The sequence below is a fragment of the Lupinus angustifolius genome, chromosome LG18, assembly GCF_001865875.1.
Source record: "Lupinus angustifolius cultivar Tanjil chromosome LG18, LupAngTanjil_v1.0, whole genome shotgun sequence".
Lineage (NCBI taxonomy): Eukaryota > Viridiplantae > Streptophyta > Magnoliopsida > Fabales > Fabaceae > Lupinus > Lupinus angustifolius.
In genome coordinates, this window is record NC_032026.1 from 11982143 (window position 1) to 12002854 (window position 20712).

General features: G+C 33.3%; 1 protein-coding gene across 2 annotated transcripts; it reads right to left on the reverse strand.

The window, feature by feature from the left end:
* Window positions 7255–19715, reverse strand: LOC109333007 (AP-1 complex subunit gamma-2-like). 2 transcript variants are annotated; one of them, XM_019568226.1, is made up of 19 exons: window positions 19506–19715; window positions 19392–19466; window positions 17881–18183; window positions 17616–17757; window positions 16957–17130; window positions 16076–16255; window positions 13904–14058; window positions 12778–12868; window positions 12518–12681; window positions 12314–12368; window positions 11476–11598; window positions 11289–11384; window positions 10452–10579; window positions 10037–10141; window positions 9682–9938; window positions 9174–9416; window positions 8909–9084; window positions 8364–8468; window positions 7255–7772 (listed from the first exon to the last, which is right to left on the reverse strand). In XM_019568226.1, the coding sequence occupies exons 2-19, from the start codon at window positions 19421–19423 to the stop codon at window positions 7677–7679; spliced, it is 2625 nt and encodes an 874-aa protein (XP_019423771.1). In that variant the 5' UTR covers window positions 19424–19466; window positions 19506–19715; the 3' UTR covers window positions 7255–7676. The 2 variants fall into 2 exon arrangements, with proteins under 2 accessions (XP_019423771.1, XP_019423770.1); XM_019568225.1 differs by having other exon boundaries at window positions 19392–19460; window positions 19500–19715.

The following is a 20712-nucleotide window of genomic DNA, read 5'->3' on the forward strand; positions in this document are numbered from 1 at the left end:
AAAGTATTTTAGAACAACAAAATAACATTTTTATATTATTTATTAAAATCAGATAAAAAATTGGAATAAGGTTCGAGATACAATCCAGTTCAAGAAGAGCTGCTCCCACCTTGGATGATGTGATCAAAATCTGTAGCCATGACCCACTTAAGCAACTTGGGTAAAGTTTTGACCTTTTGATACTATTTGTTATGTTTTCCTCCACACTCTAACGGCTGCTTTCAAATACCATAATGTTTGGCTGGCAAAACGGATAGGTCATGTTCTTCAGTCTGGACTGATTAATGTTTTGTATTTTTTAAAAGTAAACATTTAATTATTGGTTAGTTAAAGAAGGAAATTATAATTCTTTCTAGTTATATAGTTAACTATTAGTGCTTTACTCTTATTTTCCTCATCTTCAACAGTGGTAAGGTAGGGTTGCATATGAATATATAAAATGGTATCGGTTTATATGTGAGAAATTCTCTATGATGATATATCTGAGTGAGAATTCACTCTAACAATACTTTTTTTAAGTATATATAAGATTGAACTCATGATTATATGTTTAAGTGATCGACCAAATTCAACCCATTAGAGTAATAGACATTAATATGCGATACTCGTCTTTACATATACATTATTTATATTTGTTTAATAATGTTCTGCATAGAATTAATTTGAACGCTGACACAATTTCATAAATCAACGCCTGAGCAGGGATTACACTTTTTGTTAGATTATCATTTGGGTTTGAATGCATTGGATGTATGATTAATTAAAAAATATGTTTAAATTAAATAAATTGATTATAAATTTTATTTTAGTAAATAAACTATATAATAAGAAAAACTTGATGATATTGTTAATATTTTTTATTTATAAATATCTGGTAAACAAACTTAAAAAAGAGGATCAACTAATTTAGATTCTGTTTGGACAATACTGTTAGGACGGCAAAGCTTTTTTTCCTAGTACATTTTTAATGCTAAAACTTCCTAAAGTCTCCAACTAAAAACTTTGGTCAAGCTATAATGTTTTCCTGCCATCAATTAATCTACATGTTCAATGGTAAACAAATATTGTCGACCTTTAATATGTAAATAATATTTTATTCGCATTATATATGTTTTAAATTAATATTAATATAATTTCTAGACATAATAAAAAATAAATTATATGCATCTCAAACAAATATTACGTGGAGGTTGTTAACAAATGCCTTCATAAAGGGTGGAGGAATGGGGGGCTTAGTGTGGAAGAGTGTTTTCAAAGAGGGTCGGCGTGGTGGAAAGACTTAGGGTGTCTATATAATAGAGAGAATAAGTGATCAGTGGGTCAAAGGGGGAGGCGGGGAAAGGGGAGTCTTAGCATTAGTTTTCCTAGGTTGTTTCAGGTTACTTTGGACAAAAGTGCTACTATTGGCTCTATGGGAGAATGGAGGAATGATGTCTGGGTGTGGACTCTGAAGTGGCGAAGAAATTTGTTCTCTTGGAAACAAGAAGAAGTCGATGATATTCTTATCTCTTTAAAGGATATCATGCTATTGCAGGACAGTAATGATGGGGGGCTTTGGGCTCATGACAATGGTGGACTTTATTCGGTTAGAAATGCCTATAACGTTCTTCTTAATGAAGATAATTTATGTGACTCTGGGTTCTATAAAAGAGTTTGGGCCTGTAATGTCCCTTTGAAATTGAGGTGCTTTGTGTGGAGATTGTCCTTAGATGGAGTATCGACTAGATTGAATCTAGCTAGACGTGGAGTCCTTGGAGATGAAGCTTTAATAGGATGTGTCTTTTATGGCTTATTGGAAGAATCTATTGATCATTTGTTCTTCTCTTGTCCCTTCTCTTATGGTGTCTGACAAACAATCTACTCATAGTTAGGGCTTCGTTCAGTTTCCTCCAATGGTGTTAAGACTAACTTCCTATCTCATTGGCGCTCTTTCCGGTTGGGTAACAGCTATCATCAACAATAGATGTCTATTTGGTTTGTCACTTTGTGGTCCATTTGGTTGGCTAGAAATAAGGTTATCTTTGAACACTCTTCTTGTCACCTTGATGAGGTAATTTTTTCTATTCAACTTCACTCTTGGAACTTTCTTTCTGCTCGCTTCTCTCCTTTTCTTTTCACTTTTTTGGATTGGGTTTGGAGCCCTTCAATTTGTCTGAATTGGTCTATGTAATGTTGTAGTGGATAAGAGCATAACTTATTCTCCTAATACTTGTTTTATTATAATACATTATAATTGATGATAAAAAAAACAAATGCCTTCATGTCAATTGTATTGACAAAAAAAGTTAAGTCTAAAAATTTTCAATGCATTAAATTTACCATTTAAAGAAACCTTAAGGTTTTTTTTTTTTTTTGTAAGAGTTCTGTTTTGAAGAGAAAAGAAAAAGAAAAATAAAACTTTAGACCTCTTACATATATATTTTATGACTCCTAAATCTTCTATTTTCATTCATTTTCCTCTAAAACTCAATTTGTAAAATAATTTTTAAGATTCATCTGCGAGTTAATTTTTTTTTTATAAATAAAATAAAATAATTAAAAGTCATTTTATAAATGTATTTCATGACTAATCTTCTCATTTCTTTCCCTGTTGTCCAAAAATCAATTCTCAAGTAATTAATTTACTTAAAAAATAAAAATATATTTGTAAAGCTAGGTGGATGCTTGGCGTGGAAGAGAGCTGTCAGACACGTGCATGGGCCGTTGAAAGCCAAACAGGGACCGGGCCCACTATAACAAAACGACAATCAAAACCAACCGTGTAAGCTGAAATGTATTCACCAAAACAAAAAAGCCGATACAAAAAAAGTTCGGCTCGGCTCGGCTCACATGGCCCCTCTTATATTCATTTATAGCTTCTTCATTCCACATTCTTTATTCCCACAAACATTCACAATCTTGTTCTTCTTCTTATTTCCTTACACATATATCCATTCATTCTCTCAATCTTTCTAATAACGTGACTTTGTTTAGATCTTTATCATTAAATTTTTTAAGGGTTGTTTTTGTTTAGAATTTTTTATTAATGGGTTGCAAAAATATGAGTAAGTTAAAGTGGAGGAGGAGGGAAAAAAAGGAGAAGGGTGGTAGGGCATTAGAGAAGAAGATGAAGAAGTTGCAAAGGTTGATTCCTGATGGGGGAAGGTTGAAGCCAGACCAGCTTTTTCTTCGTACAGCAGAACATATCTTGCAATTAAGGTTGCAGCTTAATCTGTTGCAGACTCTTTCCAAGATGTTTAAGCCATAAAGCATGGTATCAAATTATGTTATCAAGTTGTTGGTTCTCTTCTATATGGTCCTTCTTCTGTAATAGTTTCAATGTATGATACCTTCTCTTTCTATATATATAATTATATATGTACTTCTAAGTGTTTAAAATAGGGGATTGTTAATCTAGATGTTTCTGAGGCTTTAATTCCTGTTCGGTTAAAGAAGAGAGGTTAAATTGTGTTGTTGGCTAATGGCTATGAATATTTCTTTTATATTTTATTGGATGTGTGAATCAGTACTTTAGAAGCATTACTGTTTAAGGGGTTAAGAAATAGGATATATGAACAAAAATCCTGAGCTTAAGTTTGTTTCTATCTAGGTTTCTTTTTTATACTTCCATTTTTAAATCTTATTGCTCTTATATTTTATGCTGTTTATGTTATCTAGTTTTTCCAGTGGCAGAAAGATCTAACACACACATATATACATATATCTATATATGTCATTTTTGAATTTTTTGACAATGTTTTACAGTTAAAAAGTTAATGACTTTTCTAGGTTGGAAACTCTAAACTTTTCGATTATCTACCGGTGATGAACACTTGCTAATTGCTATTACACCATGCTTTTTCATACTTTGGTCACCATGCTGTTTAAAGCTTGTTAAATTTGACATAATATATAAGTGGCTGCTATCAAATTAGTCTCTTAATAAGGTAATAATAGCAGAGAGAAGGGAAAAAGATGAAGCATTAATTTGCTTACTAGTCAATCAACTATTCACCCTGCTTACAAATGAGTACATAGACCAATAACCCATGAACAATCTTAGGATTTACTCTACCCCTTTATTCTCCTGTTTCTTTTGCTTCTCTTATTTCAATAGGTAGTTGCATACCTACATTTTGCAGTTATCGAAATGAAAGCGCTGTGTTATGTGTGTGTACGTTTGTAGGCATATTTAAAGCTAGAGTTATGGTATCTGTACCATTACACATTTGAGATTCAAACTATACTATACTAGTGCCAATTTCAGTGGTACAAAAATATTTTGTAAAAAGCTAACTCTCTCTTGTTAATGATGCCCTAATAAATGGTGGTTCGGGCAGATCAGGTATCACATATTCACATATATGCCAAATTTAAGGCTTGAGATGATGGTCATATTTATCATTATAAACATTTTTAGGTTTGGATTTGAGGATAACAAAAGCCATATATAGAAGATGATGTATGATGAAAAATTAACATTGGTTCTAAATAATGAGTTATATTGGATGCTGAAGATGGGTTGAGTTTTTGGTGTGAAGTTCTAGTGTAAAATTATGTTTGTTTTAAATAACGAGTGGATGGTGATGGTAAGTTGAGAATTTCAAATATTATTAATTGCTTTAGTGAATGAGTTAGTTTTGGGGTGAACTTGATCCTCCTCTTATGGATTTGATAGAATTGAATTTGGATTTGGTTTTGTTGGCAATGATGAGATGTTAGTGAGTTTGATCTACTCAAATTTGGGGTGGCTTTGGTGCCAATTTGAAGTGGTTTTCAGTGACAAGTGAAGTTTGATGATTGAGATGAGTTGTGGTTTAGTGACTCTAATGGCCATTTACATTGGTTCTAGCATCAAATTGAGAATGCTGGTTTATTTTTGTTGAAATTGATTGGCCTGTTTGGGGTTTGGTGATATTATACTCAATGCCCTTAAATTTAAACTAACAAATAAATTTATAGCTTAACATTTATGCACCTATAACCATTATTTATGTGTTAATATGCATCATGACTAATGGATAATATAGTGTAAAAAAGTTTACAATATAAATATTAAACTTGACTTAACAACTAGTTAACATAAGAATTAAGTATATTGGCAATTTGACAACATACACTATCAAGAGAACATACATAATTTATGGAAAAAATATATTAAAGGGTTTTCTAGTGTGTGGGAATATTAAAGGTAGTAAATATTTTTGAAAAACTAATAATATCACATTTCAATGTATAAAGACCATTTTCCTATAAAAACTTATTTTCTTTCAAGTATTCTTAAGATGTGTCATAGGACACAAATACGAAAAATCCGGAAGTTAAACCTAAAAAATAATCCTAATAATATTGGAAGAAATATATTGCCTGTGTTGTAATTTAAATATCCATTGGATTAGTCCACAAGAACATCTCTAATGGATAACAACAATTTCATTTTTATTTAGGTCACACACATTATTTTATAGTTTATTATAATTCCCTATAAAATAAAAACAACATATATTTTTTCCCACAATGACAAACATAATTCTTATTCTTATTTAGGTTCCACAACATCTATTTTTCCTCATAATATCTACTCTCTTCACTTTCCTTTGATTAAGAACAAAAAAAAATGTTCTTATTTAAGAACAAAAATCATAAAATAAAAATAAAATAGTGGAGAACAAAATAAAAATATTTTTATTCCGTTAAAAACAACAAGGTGCTTTTAATACTAAATGATTTTAAAATAGTATCTAACATGGTATAAAAGTTTGTATAGCCGTTCTCAGACTTTGGTGTTTTCATCTCATATGACCTAGTTCAGTAGACTTTCATTAAGGGAAAGTGTTATAAGTCCCACACCAGCTATTTCACTTCCTAGAGGTCCCAAACCAGCTATTTCACCACCTGCCCTAAGAGAGAGTCACTATTAAATCTAATCACATATGCACATGAGAACAAGCTTTTGGAGCCACATGTTCTATATATACCAAATAGTATTGTCATATTAGGAAAATCATTTTTTCACCTTAAATGTAATACTCGTGTAAGATACTGTATTGGATGTAATTGAGATTGATACATATACAACTTATAAAGCTGAAATAGTTTTATATCATATGACTTTCTCTCACTATCACGTTATATGTGTATAGATATTGGAAACACATCTTCTGCTTAATATGTGTTAGTCTTTGTGTCATGAGTTATAATTGATTTAAAAATATATATTTAAGTTAAAAGTTTAATCATTAAATATGTTTTTGATCAATCACAACTCATAACACATTAAGTGACATATTGTGACACATTCCATGGATAACATACTTATTTGAGTAAACATCAATGTCACAACAATATGAGACCAACGAACGTGAACTCCATGACCTACTATCCCTAGAAGACTATTCATAAATCATAACCTCATATGCTTTATACAGCTAAATGAATAATACTACATCCATCTCATAACGATAGTACTTAATATTAATTACTCGATATTGGAGCATATGAACTTCAATTGAACTGTTTCTGAACTGAATAATTCACACGCCAAGCACAATCTCAACTGAATAATTCACATTTTTTGCTTTTACATTACATGCATATAATATTGATCAGAAGTTTGATTTTACGTTGATATTGTTACACCCAAAACGGGTATAAATAGGAATATAGAAGACAAAGAGAGGGAATAGAGAGAAGGTGATATGAAAAGAATAGAGATATAAAACATGATATAAAGTATAAGTGAAGTAAGAGGAACAAATATAGAAATATAAGGATTGAATTTTTAAACTTAGATCGATTTGATGATGATTTGATTAACAATGGTCAAACTTGGATCAAGTTTACCTAACTTTGATATCCAAATTTTGATGACTAAGCCTGAAGTGCTACCTGCAATAACTTTATTATTCACCTTGGGGGTCTTTAAAATGTGATTTAAATCACCAAGTGATGGTGTTGAACTTTAATATCGAATGAGCAATTCAAAGTAAGAAGGCTAACATGCAACAGAACTAAGATCACCATTGTTGAACCCTTTTTTTCATCCATCTCATTAAGTAAAATCGTTTACATAACTTAAATGACTTCATAATGTGAAATTTATCAAGATACATTCTTAAGGTGTCAGTGTTCAGGAAATATAAATATTATGGGATGTTAAATGATCACGTGCACATCACAATGGAAAATCCTCATTTTCAATTGAAGAGCAAGAAATCAAGAGATAGAAGTTCACACAATTTTGAGATACATTTCATTAACCTTAAGGGGAAAGTGTTACATAAAATCAAATATAATTTTATAAATCATCTAAGGGAGATCAAATTGCATTACAAAACACTATAACTTCAGAAAGAAAAACCACAATACTATCTCCATAAAAATAGCTTGTTCTCAACAGGACACAACTCTTATGCCTCCAAAGGAAAATTTTGATTTTGACATTTTCATACAGCAACATTTTATACTAATGTACATAAACAACCTAAGTTTAAAATAAAAGTCAAAAAGAGAAGAGCTAAGCAAAGATGTAAAGCCACCAATCAGACCTCAAATTTGAGCCAAAAAATTGGTCCCAGTTGCTTGAACTATACCACCCTTGTTTGAAGGAATAAAATATGAAAACTGCACCAGAAATTGTAGAGTGAGGAAAAAAAGGGCTTTGTGAATCACCTTCATGACCCATGATCAATTTGGGTTCATAAACCACGGGGAAAGTTATTGATTTGCCCTTCCTCCAGTGTATCCTTGCCATTTATCTTGTATGCTATCCTTATGCGCATCACAAGAGATTTCTGGAAAAAATAAAAAAAAATAGCACGTGCTAGGAATCAAGTCTTCTCTAAGAAGCAGTCACTACTCACTATGCAGATGGAAAATAATCTTAGAAGAGTAAAGGTGCACGCAAGGACGTGCGCACACCCAAAGCATAAATAGAGACAATGGTGGAGGGGGTTTGTTTGATCAAGAAGGAAAGATGATTTTTGTAAGGATTTTTTGTCAAGGCTATAAAAGAAGTATCTTTACATTGAAAAAGTAAATATTTAATATTCTAAGAGATAGTGGAGTTAGTTTCACAAATCACAATACTTTTTACCATTTCTTAACATATCTTCAGCCCTAAGGGCTAAGGTTAGGCAAACCCTGCGGCTTTTATGAACCATCAACAAAGCAGTACAAGAATTAACAACAACTAAGCTTAATCCCACTAAGGTGGAGTCGGGAACCATTAGCAAAGCAGTGATCACTTAATTGACTCCAGACACAAATCACTAGCAGTTTTGCATAAAAATGTCAGTGATCAACAATCCTTTTAGAATTTAAATCATAAGGGACGTGATATAACACAAATCTATAAAGTAACACAATACTAACAAAGCTTCTACCTTTCCATGTTGGCTATTAGTGACTTTCAAATTTTGCACAATAGGCCCATTTCCAGCAGCGGGAAGGGTATTGCTGCTCGCAGGATCTAAGTGTAATTGAAGAAACTGAAAGTAAAAAACAACAATATAAATTAGAACTAGAAAATGGAACATAATGAAGCAGTTGAAAAGAAATTAAAGTTCCAACAGAGTAACCTGTAAAACAGTTCATAATTATATCAAACACTTGAGAGTAAATGTAATTATTAAGCACTCAAAAGTTTAGAACTAATTAAGAGTAATGCAAAGGAAATTACTCAATTATTGACAGCACCAAACATTTCTATTACTAGAATCCATCATTTACGAGAAGAAACAGCCACAAGTTCTTTCTTCATATTGTGAAATTTCAAAATTACAAGTCAAAAAAGGAACGAGAGGATAATATTCAAAAGCGATTAGAAAGCGTGATGCCTCAAGTTAATACAATTATAATGATAATCATGATAATGTCGAAAGTGATAAATTCAAATTATACGTTTAAAATTAGAGATGATCTGGCATACCTTAGGAACTGCTGCCTGGAAAACAAAGTCTGTATATGTATCAGAGGACAAATTCATAAAGGTAGCCTGAATAATCGTTGTTTGTGGGTTTCCTGGTTGTTTTGAGAAATCGAATGTTAACCTCAAGTGGCTGTTCTCAAATGCAGTAATAGGCGGATGAACTGGTCCATTGTTTTCTATTCAAGATAAGAGAAGGACGAGGAATCAATACTCTGATTAAATCTCAATCAATGATGACGAATAAATGTTGAACAAAGTTTACAACCTGTTGATGGGCTGGGGGGAAAACCATCCAATAAATCCATGATAGGAGCAGCTCCAGCATTTGAAGTTGCTCTTGAAGAAAGCGAAAGTGATGAAAGATCATTCAATGGAGAAACTGGTGCCCCGTTACTTGCATTGGAGGATAAGATGTCGACTGTAGATGAGGTGCTTGGGGCAGAAGGTGATCCCATAGACAAAAGATCCAAAAGAACATCTGTACCATTTTTTAAAGTTTGGCCAGCACCTTGAATGCAAATAAAATGATCAAAAACTACATTTTCAATAAATTCATTGAGAGCAAGTTCTTTCTTAATGGTTTTTCTTACAGATCAAAAGGTTCAAAAAATTGAAGAGGGATTTTCATTAAAAAAATCTGCTTACTGTATTCATGAAAATCATGCTGATTATGCATGTAAAAAACTACAGAAAAAAGGTGAAGTTTATTGGATACAAAATGTTTAGTTTTTAAAGTATTATAATAATTTACAAGATACACCACAAACACTAACCAGATTGTTGTGATGCCGGGGACAGATCAACACCAAGAAGGTCATGAAGAAGATCACCACCAGAAGAGCTAGGTGCAGGAGCATCATCTGAACTTAGATCGAGCAGATCTACAAGAGGAGCCACAGGTTTGGCTACTCCATTTGGTAGACTAACTGAAGGTGCTGTTGTAGTTGAAGCTGTGCCTGGCAAAGACCCAGCTCTCCTACCAACAAAAGTTGTTTCATCCAAAACTGGCATCCTTTCTACGAGCGTAGACCTGCATGTGACAGTTTTTCATAATAGGATTCCTCTAATGAGATTGTAGTGGAAACCCGAGTTCTTGATATGATATATGCGCAACTTAATTAAGCTCACCTAATGTTTTGATGCTTTGCAATAATTGAATTGAATTCAAGAGATCTCTGCTGCAACTCTAGCACAAAGTCTCCTTTGAATGCAACAATAATTTCCTTGATCCTCCTAAACATTCAAAATATTAGAAAATTCCCATGCAAATTTAGAAAGAAGCTTTAATAGGTACTCCAGTCTTTGGAGTGCAAAATAAAGAAGGTACATGGATGGAGAAAGATCCACCGATTTGTCATAGAGATCAAATCGCATGCATAGAAATAAACATTTTAAAGCTATCTAAATCTCTCTTGAATTTCAACCCAAAAATTACATTCCAGATACCTCTCAAGCAAAGAGGCAGGAAAAGCAGAAACAAATTTATTGTAAGGTGCAATGAAATAGATAATAAAAGAGTCAGAATTTGAAAAGCCGATCATACGCTGAACATGAATGGAAACGTGAAGATAGTTTTAATAGAGCAACCAAAGCCATCGCTTTTGTAGTAAGATCTGATGCATGTCGTTTTATCACAATCTCTACAACATCCACGGCATCTGACTCAGTCACCTGCAAGCATAAAAAATTAAGAATTAAGAATAAAAAACATCATTTAAAATTTTGAAAAATCCATGTGATAGAAGATCGATTTTGAAGATTTTAATGTGTTTCTGTGCACAAGAAGGCTGTTTAGGGGCATCATTAGTCAACAATCCAAGCCTTATTAAATTAAGTTGCATTTCACACACAGAGAAAACAAAAGACACAACGGACATGAGCTCATTCCTCTGTATCATAAATCCAACTAAACACTACGAATTAGCAAAGGTAGCAAGCCATGGTCATATTGTTTATCGTTTTAGCACTACATAGTGCACCCAGATTTCATAAAATTTGCATGTTAAAGATACCAATCAAACGTGCAAAATAACCCCATTTTCTTCCTTAAAATAGTGAAGAATAACAAAAGAAACAGGAAAAGAACCAGATACTCATTTTAACAGTGAGCAAGTGGTTTGGCAACCGGTGGATTTTATTTTTTCAGTTATTATCCATCATCCAAATAGAAGCCACACAAAAGGAAGCCTCACCAGAGTGGTACTGTTAGAAAATCATTTACTATAAGCTTCTAAGATCAATATTACATCAACTAGTCAAATTATTGCTCAAGTTCAAGTGATTTATCATTTCCATTCACTTTAAGTAACAGTATAAACATATGTTTAAATTCATCACAAAACAAATATTTATAAACTTTCAAGCAGAAGCATTCACTAACTGTTATAGGATCTTCTATGTCAAGCATTCCAACATTGTTGACTAACATGTCACCATACTCTCCAATGCACCAGACTGTAACTCGAACTAGGATTTCCTGATGAAAATATTATGCAATGTTATTATATGAATGGCACCAAATGCAATTCAACAATATGCCTAGGTTTTGTCAAAGCAGGAGTGAGAACCTGTTCAGCTGATGTTTGAAATGCCCTGTATAATGCTCTCACTGTATACCCATGAAGCTCGGAAGCATTGCTTATCACAACAATTAAAGCATGCCATACTTCATCTTTAACAAAATTTCCAGCCTACTAACATAGGATAAAGATCAATACTTGCACTCAATATATGACTGCATAGAATGGCTCAATATGGACAGCACACACCAAAGCAATAATTACAATATAAATGGGAGCCTACTGCATGAGGCTCCCACCACTGAAAGATGTGGGTTGGATAAGATGTACACAAACAGCCTTACCCCCAGAGGAAGAGATGTTTCTGTAACTAGAATACATGACCATCGGGTCACAAGGCAGAAACAACCTTACAGTTGCACCAAGGTTTACTCTCCAAAGTAATCACACCAAAACTCAAAATTTAGTAAGTAATATTTTACACAAAAGTGACACAATTATGAAGCAAACAAATTATAAATAAACATGGAATTCTTTATATGCAGCAGTTTGGACTTTGAACATTGATACCTAAGCCACAAAATCATAAAACGATAACATAAAGTTATTCATGTTTGTGGGAAAATATAAAGTTGTTATGGCAAATAATTTTTTTTCCTGGGATACTACATACCAGATGTAACAAATGTTAGATGAGAACAATATAAATATACACACAAAGATGTATCACTGATTTTATGAATATACTAAAAAAGTAGCATGTGTTCGGACTTCGGAGTTTTGCTTTCAGATTCTAATTTAAAATAAATCTTGCCTTCCCGACCTAGTGGGATAAAGGCTTGGTTGTTGTTAGTTGTTGTATAAAGCTAGCCTCTTATACTTATACCTCAGAAAGAACCTTGAGCATCTGATCAATGTACCAAATTTTCTCTGGGGAAAACCTGAAGCAGCAATAAACAAATGCTAGTCAACAAAATACATTTATGGATGTAATTTAAAGAAACTCTAAATACTTGATCGAAACTGATAGGGGGTAACAAAGATGAGGACAATGTATAATGGGAATGTCATTCAGAACCTTATGACTCACTTTGCAACTATAGAGCAAATTTTGGCAGTAAGGTCCTCTCTGAAATCATAATCACTGACTTCAAGGTAATCTATCAGCTCTTTCGCTAAGGGCTTCACATTAGTTTCATTCACTAGAACATAAACAAGTTCAAGGGCTCTTTTCTGAATTGAAGCATCTGAATCCTGAAGTGAAGAGTGAAGTCACCAATTTCTCAATTTGTAAATAAAACTCATCTTTGTCATGAATAAGAAGCAAGAAAAAAGACAGCGAATCAATACCTTCACACATTCTAGAATTGTTGCGCGGTGCCTCTGCACTGCCTGCGCATCAACAGTAACAGCCTTCATCAGCATGTTTAATGCCACATATCTGAGGGAAGAAGGTAGGAAAAATAAGATTCACTCCAATAACGAGGCATGTCAATCATAAAGCATAAATCACAAACTAAAAAAAATAAAAAACCAAAAACATAGGAAAGGAATGAATAAGGGCCTGGAGAACACAAGAGATGAGATAGTAGTTTATCAGCCTTTAGAAAGTTCGAAATTAAAGATATTTCATGGGCACACAACTGATTCTCTAAACAATATTTTTCCTCACTCATTCCCTCACCCCGATGTCATCCTTTTTACTAATTTAACAGTTACATGTTTTTCTGTCAACATCCAAAGACATGATTGTAGTCACAGCATATATTTATCGAACAATATAGCGAAATATAAGTTGCTTCGTACAAACATGAGCATTATGGTTGGAATAGAACAGGAGAATGCTCAAAGGGGTCAAAAGGTAAAGCATACTCATCAAGAGAACTTCCTAGATTTTTTGTATCAATTCAGTGGACAAAAATCAAGCATCATTCCTAGGTAGGAGGAAACATCTTAGATTTCTTCAGTCAAGCACCAATTGGGTGCACTAAAAGTATTAAAGCCCAGAGCTACTTGGGCAACCCCCCCCCCCCCGAGTGGGGTCTAGGGAGGATAGATGAACACAACCTTGTGCTGAAATCTTAACATATTTTATTTGTTTAGAAGAATGGAGATGACAAGGATTGAACTCGTGAACACTTGGTCAAAGAGGCTTTGATACCATGTCAGGTTCTATCTTAAAACCTAATGACATTAAGTGAAGTAGCCCAACAAGTATATCAACACACCCTTGGAATTGAGGTAGGTGATGTGAGACTTGCCATCAATAGAAATGATCTATAGGCTCTAATACCATGTCAAGAACCAATTCTCCCATAAGCTTAAGTTGTTGGGTGAAGGCACATGAATGGGTTTATGTGATTCTTTCAATTTCTAGAAGTGGAACTTTGCAACACAAACACTCAATGTATGGTGTTTGTTAGTCTTAACAGTTTTTCAGTTACTTATGAAGGAAAAACAATGAACAGAAGTAAACCTGATATTGTTGTCACGATTTGACAAGAATCTACCCAAGATATTGATGGCAAGCACACGTAAGCCACCATTATCTTCGACGCTCATTATTGTTTGAACACACTCGTATAAAATGGCATTCCCTGCAACTTTATTCGACTCGGTCTTCGTAGCCACCTATAAAAGATAGGAAGTTAAAAAATTATGTGCTCTAAATTCCAGAAGAAAATGACCCATAGTGGTGACCACTAACAACAAGTAATACTCCCTCCATCCCATTATCTTGGTAAAAAAAGATAAAAAGTCTTGTCCCAAATTAAAGTTAGTAAAATATGAAATATTTTGAAATGGTACATTATGCTTATGATTGAGTAATTAAGGAAAGGGGCACTAGATTATTTGGAAAGAGAATATTTGATACACTAAAAGTGGAAGAAAACAATTAAATCATGCACTACATTAATTCTTATTATCTTTAACCTTTCAAACTTTTACCAATATTTTGGGACAGGGAGTAATAGATTAAAATCCATCAACTTATTTACCTGCATAACATAGATCTAATAAACCACACAAATCATAAGAATATAGAAATGAATGATTACTGCAACAAGAGGTTAACACTATTTATCAAAAAACTTTGCTTGGTCATTTAAAATACTGAAGCATCTAAAATGACTAAATCATACATGTTTAATTACAGCATATATATCATACTAGTCCCTGCCAAAAATTAAACCTGATTTACTAGACACTAAGAACGCCTCCTTTCCTTTACAACCTTCCTCATAACGTTTCAAAGAATTAGACAGAATATATACAGCCATAATTGCATTTCAAGATAACAGAAAATCCAAGATTTCAAGTGGTCTTTCATTTTCAACGGTCACTTACAATACAAGACCCAGAGGGTGAGCCTCGTTGCAACGGTAAGGTTATTGCTTAGTAATCACGAGGTTACAAGTTCAAATCCTGGAAATAGTCTCTCCACTTGCAGGGGTAAGGCTGCATAGATCTACCCTCCTTATATCTCACTAGGTGGGAGCCTGGTGCATTGGGTCGCCCGTTTTTACTTACAATACAATACCCTCCCTTCCCAAACATATACACATAAGAAGTGAATATATGGGTGGAAAAATATTAAACTTCAAGCATATTCTAAAAAGTATACTTTCATCATGGTTATTGTCGTACCTTGCTTTAAAGATTAAAAAAATCTACTTTGACACATCTTGCAGATCAGCACAACGTTGTAAGAATCATTTGCAATTTAATGCATTACTTTAGCACCAATGCAGACTAATGCCGACAATTGAACAACTCTCATAAACATTCATAATCCTAGATCATAGCTACCCATTCTAACTTTGGAGCTTTGGAGTATTCATGCTTTTCCCTAAGAAGTCTGTTTTCATAGCCATATTGCTATTATAACCGTGAGATCATTTTTTAATACCCCAACTTTCTCGAACAAGTACTAATTTGATTGGAGAGAATAATTTTCTCTTCTATATTTCACACTTAAAGAATGGCTCAGCTTACGATATGTGTTTGACTTTGCCCGATAGTACACAACCAACCTGACCAACCATAACATAATCATCTTCTGACCAGTACCATTGAAATGCACCAGCATCCAAAATCTTACTAGTGTTTTCTGCCATCTAAACAGAATAACCCTTAGTTACATTTGGCTGGAGAAAAAATGTTTGTATCTTTCAGGATTTCTCTTTGCAGCTACATTTGTTGTGGGGTAGAGAAGTGTTCAAGGCTTCTCTTTGGATATCTGCTGACAGTAGTTTCAAGGGAGTTGCTATTTCGGATATGTGGAGATGCTAGGCATCCCACCTGCAATTCTTGAATTATTCTCCTACCTTGTTATATCCAGTTTTTTCTATTACGGAGAACATTATATCCTCCCAAGTAATACTTTTCTCTTCTCTCTAATAAAATATTTCTTTCAGACTTTTCTTCCAATCCTCTTAGGATGCCCATATCAATTTGTGTCAGTACCAAGGTTTGCCTTAATCAAGTTGCATGCAAGAAGTGGAAAAGATATCCCAGAAGTATATACAGTTTTCAACATACAAGGACATCAAAAGAACCATAAAAAATGAAAAATAATCCGATCACTCACCACATGAGCAATATAATAACACAATAATATAAAACTCAACATGTACACAGAACTCACCTGGGCAAGTATGTCATTCATAGAGTCACTAGCATCAGCATCACCTTCACCCAACACTCGCAAAAGTTTAAGCAATCTGATATGGAGAAAAGGGTCTGTGATACCAGCAACATCATATTCTGGTGAATACGGACTGTTTGTTAGATCCCTAAGAGTTCTGACCAAACCATCTGTGCATTTCTGCAATAATTGTTCAAAGAATATTTTGTCAAAACTGGCCACAATCAAAGCTCAATTCATAGAAGGATCTTCACACAAAAATGCCATTGGAGGTAAACTTTGACATCAAAAAGTCAAATATATGAACCCTGTTTATATACCTTTGCAGTTTAATTAAGTATAACTAATTTTTAGACATAATTAACAGACTTGCTTGCAAAACCTAACATGCATCTGTGGATATTGTATACTAGTCTATTAAAGTGTTAGTCTATAAACTACCATAATAATAGCTCATGACAAAAAATCAAACACTTTCTTATAAGGAAAACCATTAAGAAAGAATGGGGATACAAATAGAGAAGGTTAAGATATCCTCTGGAAGAAAATAAAAGAGAAAAAAATGAACTAATAATGTGTACTTCAAATTTTGCAAGGCGATTTCAAAATATATTTGAACAAATCCCAGACTCCAGAAAAAATAACTTCATTAAATTTCTCACAACATTTGAGGAGATGTAAATTCCAGAATTCATAGATTTCAACTCAATAACACCAAGAAGACTGCACATGTATAGATAGTTTGATATTGCAGGGCAGAGTGTGATTTTGCCACACTAAGTACATTGCAACTAAGTTCACTTCAATTAATGTCAAAAGTGTTTTCTAGCAAAATATATTGTGTGATTGACAACATAATCCTAAGAAAATTGGAAAGTTACCTTTCTAATATGCTCAAGAGCTTCTGTGCTAATTTTACACAGTTCTGTACAAAGCTGAACGCCAGTGATCAAAACTCCATGATGCTTCTCCCTGAGTAAGGCGATAGCAGGATTGATAAAATTTTCTGCCAAATCTGGAACTTTCTTTATGATCCTTATAGAGCATAATGCTGCCTATATAACAGTAGATGTATTTAATCATGAGAATGAACAATAATAAATCAAGAACTTAAACAGGAAAGGTTACATCAATAATGCAGACACTGGAATACATTAAATAGTTATAATTATGAAGAAAACAGGAACAGGGAGATCACAGAACACAGACAATTAACATTAGATTATGGGACCAGCGTGTTGAATGTTAAGTTCTTAAAAGAATGTTAAATTTTTAATAGACAGGCTTCCACTCAAGATAATGAAAATGAAATAAAAAGGAACACCCAAACAACATTAAACAAATTTTACTCGTAATCAATGAAAAAGGGTGATGTCTACAACCACCAAACCTTTCATAATCAATCTTATAACTCAGACGAGTTTTGGTTTCATTTTATCATAAATGATTATATGTCCTAATATATGTGTGGGTGTGAAATTTAAATATTCCTGAAGAGACAAAACTCTGTGAAATGCATGAGGAGTAATGAAAAAGTCACCTTCTTCCGAATATTTGGATCACGAAATTGCAGCAATCTCTCAACCTCTGGTGCAAGATCACGAGCCATTTCCGCTGAACAAATATTTCCTAAAGCACAAAGTGCAAGTCCCACTATATACTGGTTTATGTGATTAAGATCTCTGTGATTTAGTTAAGGCTCCAGTCTCCAATATAACTTATATTAATATTATCACATTTGTAAAATGAAAGGTAAAGATCATGGAATTCAGAAACAAATTAAATTTTCACTAAAAAATGGATACTGTTTCAAAGAATTGGTCACCAGCATCAGAACTTCTTGTCTTTCATCAAGAAGCAACATGAGGCCAAGGTAACCTATTCTCTTCTCTGGAAATCCGGGAGATGCTATCAACTTGAGACACTCCATTTGACCAAAATATGTGGGATAGCCAAGCATGTGAATGAACATTAGCTTAGCCAGATTCCGATGCCTATAGTCTTGATCATTTTCATTTATTGAAGCACGAATGGCAGCACATTCTTTTCTTACAACACCACGTTCTTCTGCTGCAGTCTTGCAAGCACGTATGGCCCGGATCATGTCCCTGCATGTGGATGAATGAAGCGGGCAAGTAAAGATATTGATCATAATATACTTAAATGGAAACTATATATTAAACATTTATCATTTTTGCAACTTGCAAAACAACTCGCAATATGTTAACTGTATTTTACTTTGCAACCTAAAAGGTATTTTGAAGAAGAAGAAAAAACAATTAAAAATACACAACCAAAAAACGCACACTGCCACATACATATGTACATAATAAAATACTGCTTGAGACCGTGACTGTGTGGAGGATTGCAGTCCCAATTCATTTATAACATTGGTATAAAGTTAGTATAAAAGGGGAATACATGCGAGTCTCTCACTATTTAAAACAAAGTAAGTTGGTAAAAGAGAGTGCTTAAGAGACATCATACTGCTCCCCTTCCAAAACCTGTTCGCCGTGTAAGAAAATGCTTCACATTCATTAGGACACCCAAGACAGGCCCCAAATTGCAACCAATACCATAGGATGTTAATTTCCAAATACTATTACTTATCCTGGATTCCTGGGAAAATAATGCAAATAAAAAATTCTGCACTCTATCTATTCTTAACCATTTCTATTCTCATTTTTTAATAACACAGTATGGATGAACAAGCTCTGTACCATTGACCTCAGAATTAAACCCATCGGGTTGGTTTTGGTATTTGATAGGGACAACATCGGTGACATTCTCCAGACGAGGGAGACAAATCAAGACCTATCTGAATCTGTAAGTACAACTATGATCTTAAATCTCATGATCACTTTTCCACCGCGTTCAGTTACTTAGAATATTGGAACTAGCACACTTGTATGCTTAATCTTAATAAAGGATTTTATCCTAATTAAAAGGAAATAATCAATAATTAAATACCAAACATGCCTTAGTTTGGTGCATTATGCTAGAGTGGAATGATAGTATGTATTCATTGAACACTATCATTTTACTATTGGATTCAGAAACTGTGAGTATACCCACCAAAAATGAATTCATATATAAGAGAAAAATCACAACTTTTAGCTAACCCCACTTCAGTGAAGCCATAAAAAACAATGAAACAAGAATTATTAGGTTTAAGTCCGAAGTGGGTATCATTGATCAGTATCTTGGGTACAAAACCAGCACGAATAACATTAAGTCTTTGAACACATTGAATTCGAGTGGGGACAATTGTGTGGTAATTGAAGTTTGATTTAAAGGAATAGATTGAATAGCTGACCTCAAACGCGTGCCTGAAGAGAAAGGGTTCATGATTGATGATTGTGTGTTGTGACCTTCAAATCAATCGGATCGAATAGTGAAGGGTTGGAATCGAACGCGAAAACCCAAATGAGATCCGAATTGGTGAGACAAAGAAGAAATGGAAAAGAGAGAGAAAGTGAGATTCGGATCTGAGTTGGTGTCTCTCTCTTTGATTTTGGGTTTGTATGTGAGTAAGTGAATGAATGAATTTTCTGTAAAAATTCTTCGGTGAAATGATACAGTTCCCTATTTCTCTCTCTCTGTCTCTTTTGCTTTTTTGTCCCTTTTTCAACGATTTTACAATTTTATTTTTTTGACGTTCTTTTTGTTCTCTCAATTGTACAAAACCTATGACCAATTAATAGTTGTATTGTTTTCTGGGCTAACGAAGAAAGTGTATAAAGAAGCTTGATTTTATTTCTTATCAACTCTACTAGTCTTTATAGTTATAAACTTTTATCTTATCCATTTTTTAAAGAACTTTTTCACAATGAACCTTTTTTGCTACCGGATATTCGTTTGGCCTATGAATAAGAAACTAATATTTACGTGGATGTCTCTTTTACCAATTGATATTTTTATAATAGAATATTTGACATTTTGATCATTTTGAAGATAACGAAGCCTTACACCATATATAAAAATTGTGCTAGTCTTTTCCCAATAAATCTAGTTACACATAAATATCATATTGCATGCAAATAATCATAGCATTGTCAGGCAAATGTCAATAATAGAACAAACACCAATCATCCTAATTCAGAAGGGAAAAAATGTCTAGTCAGGGTGATTTTATATTGGGAATCATAATTTTAATTTTAAATAGGATAAATATGTCCTAAGGTTTATTGATTTTGGTTATTGTAAAAATAATTTTTGGATCAAATCTATCTAAAATTTATGTAATTTGTTGACATTTTGAATGTGGTTTTAGTAATGTGTTGATGCTATCAACAATCAATCTTTGTAATGTGTTGATATTGTATGAATTATTATTGACTTTTAAATAAATAATATATATGAATGATATACTGAGTATGTAAAAAATTGTCCAAGGTTGCAAGAGTCAACTCGAGGTAGTTGGCAGTAAAGAAAGAATGGAAAAAGAAGAGAGAATCATAGAGTTGTGGCCCTCTACCAGGTACCAAATTTGTGTGGTACTACAATTGTAAAAAGGGTTTTAGTGTTGGATTAAACTCACACATATGACTTCAACCAAAGAAGGGAAACATTGAACCCTGACTTCAGTGGCATTTTTCTAATGTTGCCCAGGGTATCAGTGTTGATGTGTTTGATAT

What these genes read in the sequence shown, in the direction of transcription:
- LOC109333007 (XM_019568226.1), bottom strand. Translation starts at nt 19,423, where the DNA reads ATGAACCCTTTCTCTTCAGGCACGCGTTTGAG. An exon ending in TCTTCAGGCACGCGTTTGAG is followed by an intron (nt 18,184 to 19,391) that starts GTCAGCTATTCA and finishes ATCCACATGCAG; the next exon opens with GGACATGATCCGGGCCATAC. An exon ending in CAATTCTAGAATGTGTGAAG is followed by an intron (nt 12,682 to 12,777) that starts GTATTGATTCGC and finishes TCTTCACTTCAG; the next exon opens with GATTCAGATGCTTCAATTCA.